Source organism: Equus asinus, chromosome 28 (genome assembly GCF_041296235.1).
Source record: "Equus asinus isolate D_3611 breed Donkey chromosome 28, EquAss-T2T_v2, whole genome shotgun sequence".
Lineage (NCBI taxonomy): Eukaryota > Metazoa > Chordata > Mammalia > Perissodactyla > Equidae > Equus > Equus asinus.
This window is the reverse complement of record NC_091817.1, coordinates 50,635,891-50,650,927: the sequence shown is the minus strand read 5'-3', so window position 1 is coordinate 50,650,927 and position 15,037 is coordinate 50,635,891. Positions and strand designations below refer to the sequence as shown.

The 15,037-nt window shown below is 54.2% G+C and overlaps 1 protein-coding gene across 11 annotated transcripts in view; it reads left to right on the top strand.

The window, feature by feature from the left end:
* Positions 1-15,037, top strand: part of ANKRD11 (ankyrin repeat domain containing 11) — a 211,216-nt gene that overhangs the window by 178,196 nt on the left and 17,983 nt on the right. For 5 of the 11 annotated variants that reach the window (XM_044761566.2, XM_070500688.1, XM_070500684.1 and 2 more), the window contains 3 exons: positions 11,683-11,853; positions 12,049-12,252; positions 13,604-13,746. In XM_044761566.2, coding sequence (XP_044617501.2) covers positions 11,683-11,853; positions 12,049-12,252; positions 13,604-13,746 — 518 coding nt within the window. Of the gene's footprint in view, positions 1-11,116; positions 11,214-11,682; positions 11,854-12,048; positions 12,253-13,603; positions 13,747-15,037 lie in introns of all 11 variants that reach the window. The other 6 variants (XM_070500692.1, XM_070500689.1, XM_070500690.1 and 3 more) reach the window with 3 other exon arrangements.

Here is a 15,037-nt window from a genome sequence, read left to right as displayed (position 1 = left end):
CCCTCAGGGCTACAAAAGCACATAAATTAAACCCAGTTGTTTGAATTAAAAGCTGAAGGGAGCCCTGAAAGTGAGCAGGAGCCAGTGCAGTCTTCATGCAGGTGCAGGTGGGCCTGGGGGTGCAGAGCAGGAGCGTGTGAGTGTGTGAGTGAGAATGCATGTGCACTGTGCATGTATGTGGGCAGGTGTGAGCCTTTGTCTCTGCGTGTGAGCATGTGTACATCTGTGTGTGTGTGTACGTGTACTTTGCGAGTGTGTCTGTACATGTGTGCGTGTCTGTGTGTGTGCATCTGAGGAGTTAATAATACTTGATCTGTGTACTTTCAAGTTGAGCTGCTTGAGCTCACCTTGAGCTGCTCGTGGGGACGTGCTGGGTCCAGGCGAGAACCCAGCCTCCCTCCTGCTGGCCTGCACTCTCTTCCTCTTGATCTTGGTGCTCAGTGGCCTTCCCAGCTTGCTGGTTATCTGACTGCTCTGCAGACTTGAAGACCAGTCACAGGTGGAGGTGGGAAGGGACGCAGAGACCCAGAGGCCACAGAGCCTGAGGTGAACCCACAGAACCACAAGGTGGGCCTGGCTTCCCCAGAATGTAGCCATAGGACAAGGGGCAGGGCCCTGCCAGGATGGGGCATGGGGGGCTTCCTCCTGTGAGAGTTTGTCAGGCAGCAGTGAAGTAGCAGGTGCTGAAACAAAACAAACGTGAGAAAATTGGGAGAAGTGGCGGAAGGCACAGTCTGGGAATGAGTGTCTGTGCTATAGACTTTATTCACGAGGTCACAGTTCCGCCCACACACCCTCCTGTGCAGGGTGCTCCCCAAGCGTCTGTCCCCATGGGGTTCACAGTCGCTGAACTGAGACTTTGGTTAGTTAAAAGCCAGTGAAGTAGATTTGGTTTTGCTGGCTGAGATGCGAGGAAGGTGGCAGGGCTCCGTGGGGTCCTTCATGAAGATTTGGCCAGGCCCATGGCTCTTTTGCTGAGGGACAGGAAGGAGTGAGTGGGCAAGGTGAAGGACCAATAGTCTACAGGAGAGCCGTGGGGTAGAGGAGGGAGGGGCTAGGTGCCTAGGGACACAGGGCTCCCACCAGAACGGGGGGGCTCGCAGGGACTCTGTGGCTCGGGCGTCAGGTCCAGGTGAAATGAGGCCAGGCCTGGACGCGCTCTCTCCTGTCCTGGAGTCCGTGCCAGGTTCGGTTGTAGAGCGTGCAGTACTGCTATTTGGTTTTCTTAGTTATCTGGATGCTGGGGTCTGGAGGTTGACGTCAGACCTCTGGGATGTTCTGGTAAATCCCTAGGAGCCTTGCTGTAGGAGTAGGAGCTTTTGCTTCCCAGGAGGACGTGCTTCTTGAGCAGGGCCGGCAGGGCTGTGTGTCCACTGAGCATGCCCAGGTGGGCGGATGTCCTCAGGCTGCCCACCCAGTTCTGGTTGGTAGGATTTCTTTGCAGTGACCGTTTGATCGTGATGGTGGCTTCTTGGGCCTGTGCTTCCAGAAATCTTACAGATTATCTGTTGATGAGTGGCATCTTGGGGAAGGGTGGCTAGGTGGGTTCATGGAGTCCAAGGGGGCTCCCTGGGCTGTCTAGGAGATCCTCGGGGTGTGCAGGGAGTACCCACGTTTCTTCTCCATGAGGGCAGGGAGAGAATGACTGTGAGGTAGGAAAAAAGTGAAGAATATTTTGAAAATCAACTTTTCCAGGCAAGGATTATGTTAAAAATCTAAATATATATGAAATATAATATTTGCCGTCTTATTCCGCTTGTTATCCTTTTGGGGCCAGTTTTCCTTAGTAACTTTCTTTTACACTTGCTTTGTTGATGTAACAGACTAGAGTTTCCAGTAAGATGATTCTGCTGGTGGCAGTGTCGAACATCACTTGTATCAGGAGCCTCTTAAACTAGGGAATCCTTGTGCACCCTGCACAGTAGCAGGAGGCAGGTCACCTGGGCCATGGCTGGCTCTGCAGGCCGGTTTACTTACACACAGGTTCCCTGTCTTCCTACCTCCCTTTCCTGGTGAGCAGGAAACCTGAGCCAAGCACTAACTCCACACTAACTACCGGAGCATTTGTTGCGCAGAAACCGGGTGGGATGGAGTGAAGCGTTTTCCTGAGAGGTGCCAGGATCTACCCGCCCCCCAGCCCCCCAAGGCTGTGCCTCCCGCTGAGTCAGGAGGAGGGAGAAGCCGCACCGAGAGACCAGTGTAAAGAATCATTAACTCTGATGAGTGACTGAGATAGGGAGACTCTGGTCCCCTCCTGGGTAAGCCAGAGAGGGAGCTCTTCAGGAGCAACAGACCTGGAGGGGCCGGGTGGGAGTTGGGAAGGGTCATGGCCAGGTACGAGGTGTGACTGTCCCCACCCTGTCTGGCCCCTGCCATGTCCCTCCAGCGCCCTCTACTGGGAAGATACAGTCTAGAGCTTACAATGAGGGGGATGCAGCAGAGGGCTCCAGAAATCCGGGTTCTCATGGCAAATGGTGAGTTTCTTCGGCTGTGCCCCCCGAGTGGGAAGAGGCTGATGAGGCTCTCCCTGAGACCACCAAGCTGCCTAAGAAGGTTCTCCTGTTTCCTAGACCCTCAGGAGCAGCCGCATGTGACCCTGGCCGCAGGAGGCCGGCCTCTGCAGTGCTTAGTCAGGGCTGGGGGCGGCCTGCCAAGAACAGGACGGCTCCGTCTGTGGCGAAAGCTGGAAATGCTCTGCACGTCCGTGCCCACGCAGAGCCAGTTCACCCTGAGGGGGTTCACCGTTTCAGCTGCCCACAGAGCACCCTGGCCTGCTTGTGTCCGGGTGGATCTGAGCATGAGGCAGGAGCTGCTTCCCAGTCCTTGTGGAGTGCTGCACAGCCTGCCCAGAGCAGCGCTCTCTCTGCAGGGCAGGCGAGGGCAGGGCGTGCAGGCTGCACATGCCACACCAAGGCCCGCCAGCCTGGGCAGACTGGGGACCTGAGGCGGGCCTGGCCGTTGGTCCAGGAGAGACAGGCAGGCCGGGAGACAGCTTGTCCTGTGGCTGCAGAAGAAGGCAGCCTCTCGGCCAGAGAGGAGGCACACACCGCAGACGGCTTTTCCAGGCAGGTGGTCTGGGGCAGCCCTCCTGCCCAGCTCAGCCTGCCCAGTGTGCCCACTGCTGACTCGACGCCAGTCTCGGGGGAAAGCCTTGGAGCACCTGCAGTGTTCCTGACCAAGTTATGTGATGCCTGGGACTTGCTTCAAATTAGGCTATTCTTTCTACTTTTCTCATGTTTAAATTTCCCCACAACTTAAAAAATCCATGAATGAATAAATATTGCTTAGGTTGGTTTAGAGATCGGCCTCCCTCCTCAGGCTCCCACACGAGCCTCCTCCCCATCGTGCTGTCCATGCCTCAGTCTGAACCCCGGCCTTGCCGTTTTCTGCCTGCAGCCACCCGGCAGCTCCCCCTTCAGAGCTGCCCTGTCAGAGGATTCTCCACACCTGGGTGTTTCTTTGGAATGAGGAGAATTGAAGATTTTCTTACTTTGCTTTTCCCTTCTGAATCAGACTGTTCCCTCTGGTATTCAGGTGTTTATTCAGAAGCTCTGAAATGTGAACTGCTCCTCATTTGGTCTTTGGGATTTGGGAACACTCACTTATTTACTGAACTCATGATCCCCCTGGTTCTGTAAGGGGAAGGGGCTGGCTGCTGTGACTTCTGCTCTGGGGCTGTCCCCTATGTGTGGAAGGGAGAGGCATTGGCCCTGCTGCTGGCGTCTGCAGGACTTCTTGGAACTCTGATCGCCGTGCCCTGCTGAGTACTGGACGTGGCGTGTGTGGGATGACAAAAGGGCTTCTCCCACTCGCTTGCTTGCTGCCTCACCAGGCGCTGGACCATGGCAGGCAGAGAGTGAGGTGGCACTGTGGGAAAATGATACTGCTGTGAGAACTCTTCCTGGAAAGGACGTGTGCCACACATGGTGTGACCCTAGGAGCGCTCAGGACTAGGGGGGTGCATTGTGACAAGACCCCCAAAGCTGGAAGGACTGACTGTAGCCACATGCCACAGGAAGCCCTGCCTCAGCCTTCACTGAGTGCCTGACCACCTCCCATCTCAAAACAAAGCCCAGAGCACAGCACGTCCCCAGTCCGTGTCTCGGTGGCTATCTCTGTGCACCATGTGGCTGACCTGGGCCTGCCCATCCCTAACCTCCACTGCCTTAGGAAGAGCAACTGCTGTGACTCTGGCCGGGGACAGCCCAGTGGTCGTCTTCCCATAATCTTGTGAAAGGAGGGTCAGTATCTGAATCAAGGTGAATTCTATGAAGCAGAAAAGAGATGGGATGTGGAAGTTGGTGAGCAGAAAGAGCTGAGGGGGCCCAGCAACTGCCCTTCCCCCAGTGGTCCAAGTGCGAGGGTGAGAAGCCCGTGTATCTGAATAACCGTATGTAGTCACTTGTGAAGAAGCGTGTTCAAGTAAGTTGCTTTCAAATACTTAAGAATTCCTTGTAATTGGCCTCTGGTCAAACTATTTCTCAATTATTTTTCCTTTCTAAACTTGAGCAGTTTCTTCTTATACAGAGGAGAGTTTGGACTAGCAAAGGAAGGCCCTTTCTATTTAAAATTCTCTATTCCCCCAGTTGCAGAAAAGGTGTGAATCCACAGGGTAATCCTGGGCTCCCTCAGGGCCCCTCACAGGGGTATTCGGCTGGTACCCAGGCCATGCTGTCAACGTAGTGTATGTGAGTCGGGTCCCCAGGACCACCCTGAGTTTTGCAATTCACTGGGAGGACTCGCAGGACTCCACGTGTAGTCATACTCGTGACCGAGACTGACTGCGGTGACAGGATCCCCAGCAAAATCAGCACAGGGAAGAGGCACGTGGCCAGAGTCCAAGGAAGCCGGCCGCAGCTTCCAGAGCCCTCTCCCCGTGCGCCGAGTCGCAGGATGCCCCTGCTTCCCTGGCATCGAGTCGTGATGACACCTGGGAGTGTAGTCGACCCGGGAAGGCTGTGGAGGGGAGGGCGCCAGGCTGAGGTGGCAGGCAGACTGAGGAGCCTATCCAGGCTGCACCCTGCTAGACAGTGTGGGACTTTGGGCTTATTTCTTAACCTCTCTGTGCGACTCTGTGTGTTCATCCGTAAAGCTCTGAACTGTGAGGATCCTGTGGGCCTGCCCTGTGAGGTTGTGTGTCGCCCCCTCGTCGTGTTGCGCGCTCCAGGCCAGCTCTCGGAGCAGTCCAGGTCAGGATGCAGTCACTCCACCTGGTGATGCTCCCAGGTCTGCGGCTGGGCGAGCCTGAGGGACGGTCGGAGGCCTGTCCAGGCAGACCCAGGGACTAGCAGAATTGGATTATGATTTATTTTATTTTGTTTAATTCTCAATATGCTCTGGGGGAGTGGAAGAGAGGAGCAGAGGTTGGGAAATTGTTTTTTTTGGACCCTTCATCCTGACATCCCTTTCTTTTATGCTGGCTTCCTGTTTACGGTCATGACACCGCTCATTGAATTCCCAAGCACCTGTGGAATGGGGACTCTCATCGCCCTTATCTAGAGATGGAGAAACCCAAGTGTAGAGGTCACATGGCCGGTGAGCTAGGCAAGCCCTCCACCTGTACTGCAGGAGAAGCCAGATGTCAGAGATGGAGAAGTCAGGGACCCACTGAAGTTCACACTGACCCCCTCTTTCTTTAAATGCTCAATGGTAGTGACTTTTTAAAAAAGGAAAGAAAGGGGCCAGCCTGGGTGGCCTAGTGGTTAAGTTCAGTGCACTCCGGTTTGGCAGCCTGGGTTTGGTTCCCTGGGTGCAGACTTGTACCGCTCTGTTAGCAGCCATGCTATGCTGGCGGCCCACATACTGAAAGATGGATGAAGATTGATATGGATGTTAGCTCAGAGAGAATCTTCCTCAGCAAAAAAAAAAAAAAAAAAAAAAAAAATACAATTAGGCAAAAATCAGGCAATCGGGAGGAAAAGTCAGTCGTAACTGCAGCCGGAATGTGAGACAGTGCCCCACCACAGTGGTTAGTGGGGCAGCTTTCTGTTGGGGCTCGTATCTTCTGTCTTGCTGCATTTGAAGAATTTGAGTGTAATGCTTAGGTGAGAATGACAGGCCCTCTGGCAACTCATTATCTGACTCGGATGCTCTGTCTGGTGAGGACATGTGGGTGGACTGTCCATGCTCTAGGCTTCTTGCAACTTGTGACTTTGAACGTCAAGATGAGGCCATACGTTTGGTGTGGAAGGCGTGCTCCTGAGACCAAGTTAGACACAAGGGAGCTGTCAGGATAGCAGTGTTCCCCAGTGCCCACCACCCCACCTGCCATCAGACTTCCTTGAGCTCTGCCGGACATGGCAGTGAGGTTCGTGATTTCACGACAGCACTACTAAACGCTCTCCTATGGCGTAGAACCAAGGTGATGTTGACATCTTAGGACTTGATGGTGGAATGTAGGAGTTACACGTTTTCCTTTTTGACAATATGGTGGACTTTGTCTCCTGGAAGAGCCCTCGGCTAGAAAAGCCTAGGAATTAGAGACGGTGAATGATGAATGTAATGGGCGACGAGACCTGGGGGTCGAGAGCCACACCTGTGGACCCCTTAGACACCCCAGGTGAGAGTTGGGGGCATGTCTCTGCCCTGGCCACAGATTTCTTGGGGAGGCAGTAGACAGGCTGAGGGCCTCACAAGGTTGGGCCCATGAGAGCTGTGCCTGCGGACCCCTTAGACCAGCACTTGTCTTTTCTGGCCAGTGTTCAGACAGGGTGAGGGGCTTTGAGCGGTCTTCCCAGAGACTAGCCCATCCTGCCCCCGGAACCCTGGTGCTCTGTCCTGCACCACCTCTACCTCGTGCTGTTCGAAGTACCTCGCGCTCCCTCCACCCCAGAGGTCTGGACAGATGGCCTCTGTGCAGCTCCCTGGTGCCCGAGTTCAGGCAAACACAGGCGCCCAGTCAGAACTGCAGACCCTGAGGGAGAAAGCCGTCCTGAGAGCAGGTCAGCCCCAGGGGCTTCACGCGTTGGGGTGAGCAGGTACAAAATATGAAATCAGTATAATGTGGTAAAAGAGAAAATTGAAAACACAAGCAGGGAGCAAGATACTGTCAAAAAAGATCATGTAGCTTTTTTAAAAACATAGAACATATGGAAATGAAAATTGTCACTGAAATTAAAAATTCAGTGGACAGATCATATAGTTTACTAGATACAACATCCAAAAGAATTAGTGAGTTGAAAGTTATAACTAAAGAAATTGCCTAGACTGAGGCCATAAAGAAAAGAGGTGGGAAACATAAAGGAGCTTGCAAGGTGAAGAAGACGAGGCTCAGTGTCTGCATCCAGCCAGAGCTCCAGGAGGAGAGAAGGAGAGCACGGGTGCACAGAGAAGACGAGAAGTCCCTGTGTGTGTGAAAACGAGAGTCCTCAAGTTCAGGGAGTGTGACGCCTTATGAGCTGAGGGGAGGGAAATGGCTACACGTGGGAGTATTCTGTGCTGAAATCACAGGACAGCACAGAGAAGGCATTGAAAGTGGCCAGGAAAAGGAGATGTTGCCCCCAGAGCATGAGGCCAGCCTCCCAGGAGTCCCCACAGCTGGACACTCCTGACTAGTCCCGAGGAGGAGCCCTCCCAGAGCTCACTCTATTTTCCTTGCTGCCGGAATTCACTATAACTCAGAAGAGTCTCTTCTCCAGCAGATGACGTCTGAGTTCTACTGGGGAGTGAAACGCAGTGGCAGGAAGTGGATTCCTGAGAACAAAGGTCCATCACAACCACCTGCCCTCTGCAGCCCCTGCTTCCCGGGAAAAGGCCACATTCTAGCTAGACAGCTGCAGTAGAGTGCAGGAGGAGCGTGTTCCAGAAGGCCTGGGGATGAGAAGGAGAAATGGGTTTAGTGGGAAACTGTGACAGCCTGAGAGGGTAGGGATTCTTGCATTTGCCAGCTGGGTGACTGCACACCAGGAAAGAAAGATGAAACGTGGCACCGACTTCATCAAGCACCAGTGAGGTGAACGTGCACAAGAATGAAAGTGCTCTCGAAGTCCAAGATACTGTCATCACTGTGTTTTCCTAAAGGTGATGTAGGGGCTGTCCAGGCTCAGGGGAAACCGTCTTCCACCCATCAGCCTACCAGGTGTGCCACAGCTGGTGTCAGAATATCAGGAGACACACACTGACCTGATGGATCAGGAAGGAAGCCTCCAGTAGGAAGCTCCGGCCTTGCCCCAGCCTTTAGGGTCCTTTGGGATCGTGGGCTCAGCTGTTTCCCACCCATGCTTTCCAGGACTCCACTTTCCTGGACCTCTGCCTCTGGGCCCCGTGCTGCTGTCAGCTGCAAAGCCCTCCGAGCTCTTAATCCAAGCCTCTTCAAGCTGCAGAGCACAGGCTCCGCCCTTAGTCTCACTGGCAGCACCGCACCCTCAGCCAGCACTTATTGCTCATACAGGACTTGCTCTGCTGTCACACCGACCTGCCAGGTCTCCACTCTGAAACTTGGCACATGCCATTTGGAATTCATAGAAGTTCTTCTTTGCTTCTGGTTGGATATCAGAAACGAAAAATTAGCAGAATTCCAAAGGAGCTTGCCGGTTGTCTTCCTCTCGTCCTGTTCCCCGACTGCGCTGGCCAGTGAGGGCTCCCTAGCCGGGGGAGATAGGTTTTGAAACCTTCTCTTCTACCTCTGAGAGGTTGGTCTCACCTGTGGACCTCTGGGTTAGCCCTTGCCCACAAGACACAGCGAGCTGAGCTGTTTGGCATGTGGTAGGAGGCGCAGGCGGGACCATTTCTGTAGCAGGTAACAATGCCCCATGTGCTAGAATGGAGAGCTCCCTCTGTGGGTAGCGCTTCTGTGGGCTCTCGCTCCTCCCCAGACTCACAGCCTGGCCTGACTTGGACCCTCCAGTACCGATAGCTACAGGTGCTTGTAGAAAACTACATTTTGCTATTGTGAAATTGGCATCTTAGACGATGCGATTACGTTTGGGGTTTTCCTGTGTTAGGACACAGAGATGTCCTGTTTAAGTCCAGGGAAGCCCCTGTGAAAAGTGTGCTCTTTTTCCATATGTGGGGCAAATGAGCTTCTGTGAGGGTCAAATTCATCATAGGAGGGAGCGTCTGTGCCTTTCCCTAGAGCGTTGCCAGGAGCGCTTAACAGCACTCCTGGCCAGGGGAGAGGGAGGTCACAGTCCTGCCTTGGCCAGAGCTTGGCAACAGCAGCAGAGGGTGGGGGTGTGGTGCTGTAAGGACAGTGTCACCTGCCTGTCTCCACACACGGCTATCCCCATGCTCCACACAAGATCTTTGTCTCTTCTTGAGACCGCAGGCCTGGTACCGTTAGGTCCTGCTGTGCAGTGGGGGACAAATTCTGTTGCTGCAGAAAGCCTTGTGTGCAGAAGGCCACAGGTTGTTCTCAGCTGCCACTCACAGAAGTGCAGGCCCTGCTGTCACCTCTGTGACCTCCAAAGAGTCCACTGCCTGCACTGTTGCTTAGAGACCGTGGCTCTGCTGACCTTTCAGGTTCCTCTGGCATCTTGAAATCAATGTCATGTCTCTCCTGAAGACACCCCAGCGAGATCCTGCCCTGCTGTCCGGGTCCACCTGGGACCCCGAATACCTGCACACGGCAGAGAAGTGGTGCCGATGTGTACTCCATGACCTCTGGAGTTACTCCACGTGCTTAGTAAATGTCGCACGCAGCCAGAGGCTCTCAACACCGTGCGTGCAGACTCATGAGGCTGTGTGTGCTTTTCCGAGGCTCTGCTTCCCTCCTTCTAGTGGACATTATGTCTCCACGGCCCTAGGCAAGTGTTGTGCTCAGTGGGGCGCAGTGGGCAAGAGCCCCTGAGAGACCGGAGGCCCTGTCTTTTGGAGACCATACAGTGCTTCCCGGGAGATGGGGTGGGAGTGGGGTCCAGAGCGCAGAGTGTGGGGATTCTGTCATTGTTTATACATTGGCCCTGGAAAGCTTCTCATCTTGGTCACCTTCATCATCAGAACATGTACATGAGCGCCGTGTGGCCAAGTGGGTAAAGGTAGAGAAGGCGCGGAGAGTGTGAGGCAGGTGCAGAGACAGGTCAGCAGAGCCCTCAGCGGTATGAGAGCTCAGACACTGCCGCCCTGGTCTGGGACGGTGGCCCAGTCACTTCTCAAGTGTGGCCTAGTGTCTTAGAGCTGCAAGGTCAGAGCTGCTGCTCTAGTTCTTTATCCCATGGAGGCTTCCACGAAGTCTTGCCCTGGGACGCACCAGGAGGCCCTCCACACTGCTGCCTGTGCCTTTGCCAGGGCGTAGGGAGAATGGGGGATGGAGCGCAGGGGCTGGGGTCATTGGTCATTGATGAGGAGCATTCTTTCTGGAATTTACTTCCTCTCTAGGACCTGGGCCTTACAGATTGGTTAAAAACTAATTGTTGCTGCTGGTGGTGCCTGCAGTGCCTGGGTTTTACCACCTAAACCACGTCAGCATTCTCAGCAAATCACAACCTTAGTTTTTTAAAAGGCAGTTTAAAATACTTTTTAAGGAAATAGCAGTTTACAGAAAACTCTTCTTCAGAAAGTGGAAAATGACAACACATTTGTGGGGCCTAAGGTGGTGAATAGTGAGGGCTCTCTTTTCTGCGAGCAGAGTGGGTGAGGCAGACAGGGGATCATTCAGTCTGTACATCACTGATGCCACCCACCTCTTTAGGGTCAGACCCCAGCCAGGGAGCCAGCTCAGTGGACCTGGAGAGTCTGAGTGGGAAACAGAGACCCTCAGAGGAGAGTTTCAGAGACCTGCGCTCTTGTGGTAGCCCCCTTCCCTGCCTGTAGTTCACACCCCGCGACCTAGAACACCACGAAACCATCTTGGCCCCACACAGGGCCTCCACCCAGAACGCATGGGGCATGGGGGGATTCTGAGGCTCTCCACAGATCCCTAGTTTCCCATCAGCAGGAGGGGTGAGGGTGAGGAAGAAAGTGAGCTGCTGGCTCCTGCTTAGTGAAGTCTGGGGGTATCTTCTCTCCCTGCTCCCTGCCTCTTTGGAAACAAACAGCACGATGTGTTTCTGTTCGAGGTTGACAGGGTATTTTGTAATGGGTCAGATAAGTAGAGGATTGCCTGTTATGAGGAGGCAGAGACGGGAACGGCTGAGCTGTTCCATTGTATCTCGTTAGTGCTCTGTGTTGATACCTTTAGATGCCTCCAGCTCAGTCCATGTCGTGGTACTGCAAGGCTGGTTCGCTCCTCGAAGCGCCATGGCATGAAATGGAGGTTCCTAGAAGCAAGAAGAAAGGTACAGTACTGACCAGTCGGCCTTGATCTATTTATGTATTTCTAACTGTGTTTGCCATTTTATATCTGTACTGTTTGGAGGCGGGACGGGAAGAAGGAATTGGATTATAGACACATGTTATCTAATAGATGGAGACTTGTCCTGTGTGAGCCAGGACGTCCGTGATCGGCTGTCCCACCACCTCTCACGTGGTGGGCAGTTTGGGGGGCACCTAGATTGGAGTGAATGGTCAGTGGGGCCAAGGCTTAGCAGGCTTCATTGGCTGACAGCCAGGTGTTGGAGTTGTGTTGCTCACAGTTACTGCTGGCAGAGGTGACGTTGGGCACCAGGGGCGCTGCCAGCTCTGTTCTCCCCTCTCCCTGGGAGCTGAGAGCAGGGAGGCAGGGGCTCCTTGGCGCCAGGTCAGGCTCTGGGTTCTGAGGACTCCATGGCATGAAATCTTCCCCCTCTCTCCTCCACCACCTCACAGAGAAGCAGGGTCCTGAGCGGAAGAGGATTAAGAAGGAGCCTGTCACCCGGAAGGCTGGGCTGCTGTTTGGCATGGGGCTGTCTGGGATCCGGGCTGGCTACCCCCTCTCTGAGCGCCAGCAGGTGGCTCTCCTCATGCAGATGACGGCCGAGGAGTCTGCAAACAGCCCAGGTGAGCCCCTGGGGTAGGAGCCCCCTGGGATGGGAGAGGCTCTCTCTCTGGGGTGGGCACCTGTGCAAAGGCGTCCCCTTTCCCTCATGAAAACGGCCCAGGTCCTGAAGGTTTCTGTACAGCAGGGACACCCCAGCCAAGCCCCGCTGGCTCCACTCCCAGTAATGCTCCATCTGTCCTCTCCTCGGCCTGCAGTAGATACAACACCAAAGCATCCCTCCCAGTCGACAGTATGTCAGAAGGGGACGCCTAACTCTGCCTCAAAAACCAAAGACAAAGTGAACAAGAGAAACGAGCGTGGGGAGACCCGCCTGCACCGAGCTGCCATCCGGGGGGATGCCCGGCGCATCAAGGAGCTCATCAGCGAGGGGGCAGACGTCAATGTCAAGGACTTCGCAGGTGAGTGCTCGTGGCGCCCGTGGGCGGAGGGCAGAAGGCAGCATGGTGAGTTCACAGAGGGCTGAGGCTGCCTCTACAGATGGGCGGACCCTCTGGCCCAGCGAGCTCAGTAAGTCCTCAGGGGCCAGTAGCCCCACCCCTAGGGATCTGCTCCGCAGGAGTGGGAGCCATTCCCCAGTGTGTGTTTCCATGGGTGCTTGCACGCGTGCGTGGAGAAGACCCCACTTTATACCAGTATGATTTGCTGTTTCTGAGAAGGAAGAATTAGTACTTCTTGGGAGATATTGCAAAATTTTTAAGAGAATTGAGGAATTTTTAGATATTACTCTGCAGTGTTATATAAACCCCTGTTCTGTGCTGGAGGATTCCTTTTTCCTGGCTCCCAGAGGGTCTGCCTCTGGCGTATTTAGGAGGAAGCCGTGTTGTCCCAGCAGAGGCTGCCTCATGCCTGTCAGCCCGGGACACCCTCCCACCTCCCAGGGAAGAAGTATCACCCCAGACCCTCTTTAGGATGGAAACCAGTGTCCTCCCTGCCCTGAGACAGGCGAGGCCCTTTGTTTACTTGAAGGCCCGGTGAGTGCAGTTCAGTGTGGCCTTTTTTGCGTAAAGTACTTCCATTGTGCAGTGATGCATCAGCAGATTCCAGAGTTGGCTGTTCCAAGTGGATGAGAATGTGAGATAAATGAAGCAGTCTTCCGGTAGAATCCTGGATTTTTATCTCTGCCCTAGTTAATAGTTGTCTCACCCAAACCTAATTTAGCACCTTTGTTTTTAAAAGCAATTCTCTTAAATCAGGGTTTTCCCAGGCACTGGAATCTGTGTCCACAGGGGCATGCCCTGTTTGCACACTGACATGGTGGCCACTCTTCCTGGTGACAGGTTGAGGCTCCAGGTGGAAGCTGCCACCAGAGGAGGCCTCCCTGGTGGCCTCAGCCATGTGCTTCCCAGGGCGTGTTTCCAGACCTATGGCCATGGCCGCGAGCTCTGCTGTCCTACACAGGAGCCTTCTCAGCCTGTCTCTGTTACCCGTGTGCTGATGGATGAGCAGGGCTGAGCTGCCGTCATGACACTGTGCTCACCGGTCCTTGTCCATTGACAGGGTCTTGCTCCAGATTACCCCTGCAGGTTGTCAGTCTGTAGGGCTAACAGGCTAGATGTCAGTGAGCAAACGAGGTGTTACAGTAAGGAACATTCGAGGTTTCCCTAGACTAGAGTCCCTCAGTACAAGGGATGCCCACCAGGCTTCTGTCCCCGTCATTAGCGCATCCTTGGAGTGCTGCCCCGAGACAGGAGTGAGCCAGGAGTTGTTCCTGAGGATTAAGTAACATATGTCCTAAGTGTCTGTTTCCAGGCTGGACAGCGCTGCATGAGGCATGTAACCGTGGCTACTATGACGTCGCAAAGCAGCTGCTGGCTGCGGGGGCGGAGGTGAACACCAAGGGCCTGGATGACGACACCCCCCTGCACGATGCTGCCAACAACGGGCACTACAAGGTGGGCACCTCCCTGCAGACCTGGGTGGGCCTGCCATCGGATTTGTGCCTCGCTCTGTAGTTCCTGTCTCTCTGTCCTTGCTGTCCTTCACACTTGCTAGGAAACTGAGAAGGGGGTCTTTGCCCGTACTCCACCCCCCCCACCCCCAACCAGCCCAGCTTTCTCATTCTGAGTGGGCACCTGGCTGGCCTCTCACATCCCAACAATCAGCACTGCCTGCAGCGTGTGGACAGGCCTGCTCTGGCCGTGCAGGGTGGATTCGTGTTCGTGCCATAGGAAGGAGAGCTCTGGGGGCTGCTGTGGACCCTGTCCTTGTCCCTGTGGTGCTGTCAGACCTGGAAGGCCTGGACTGATGCGATGCTGAGAGGTGTAGCCAGTACCCAGGATGATCGTTGTCACAAGTCCAGGAGCAGTGAGCACCTTAGTGCACATTTTCCCCTGAGAGGACTCGTCGCCCCCATCAGGTCTGAAACAGAAGGTGCACGTGATGTGTCTCATGCATCTTGTGCTGCCAGAAAGCAGGGTGGTACGCAGAGATGATGAGGGCCTTGCTGTGGTCACTACCAGAACCACGGGACAGTCAAGCATGATGAGGACACACCACAGCCCCTTGTAGCAACCCCGCCCGGTCACTTTTGGCAGATGCAGGGAACCGGCAGCATCGAGACTGAGCAGCCAGGTGGAAAATGACAAGTCGCTGTGGGAGAATGGGGAAAGGCTCTGAATTAACAGGTTTCTGAGATGACAGGAGAAATCTTAACACCAGTGATACATTTGATGTTAGGAATTACAGTGAACTTTCAGGGAAGATAATGGCATTCTGTTTTGTTTCTTAATTTTTAAGGGCTGTTTTAGAGAAATATACTGAAAAGTTTATGAAATGTCTGGCATTTGCTAAAAAATACCTCGGGGAATGGGCCAGATGTGGGTGAAATGAGGCTGGCTGGTGAGCTGGTAGGTGATGGAGCTGGGAGTGAGGGAGTCGCCATTTGAATCTCTGTAGTTTTGTAATTATCATTTTAAAACTTTTTAAAAAATTACGGAAAATGTCAAAGAGGTGGAAACATGGTGAGGGAAGTATAATAATGGCCCCCAAAGACATCCCCATCCTGATCCTGGACTGTGGACATGTGGCCTCCCATGGCCAGGGGACTGTGCGCATGGGAGATGATCCTGGGTTGTCTGGGTGAGCTCATGGCCCTCAGGGGTCCTTACAGCAGAGACCCTGTCCTGGCTGGGACAAGTTACCAGCAGAGGCAGGAGGGAGGGTGCTCGAACTGTGCTGCCGGCC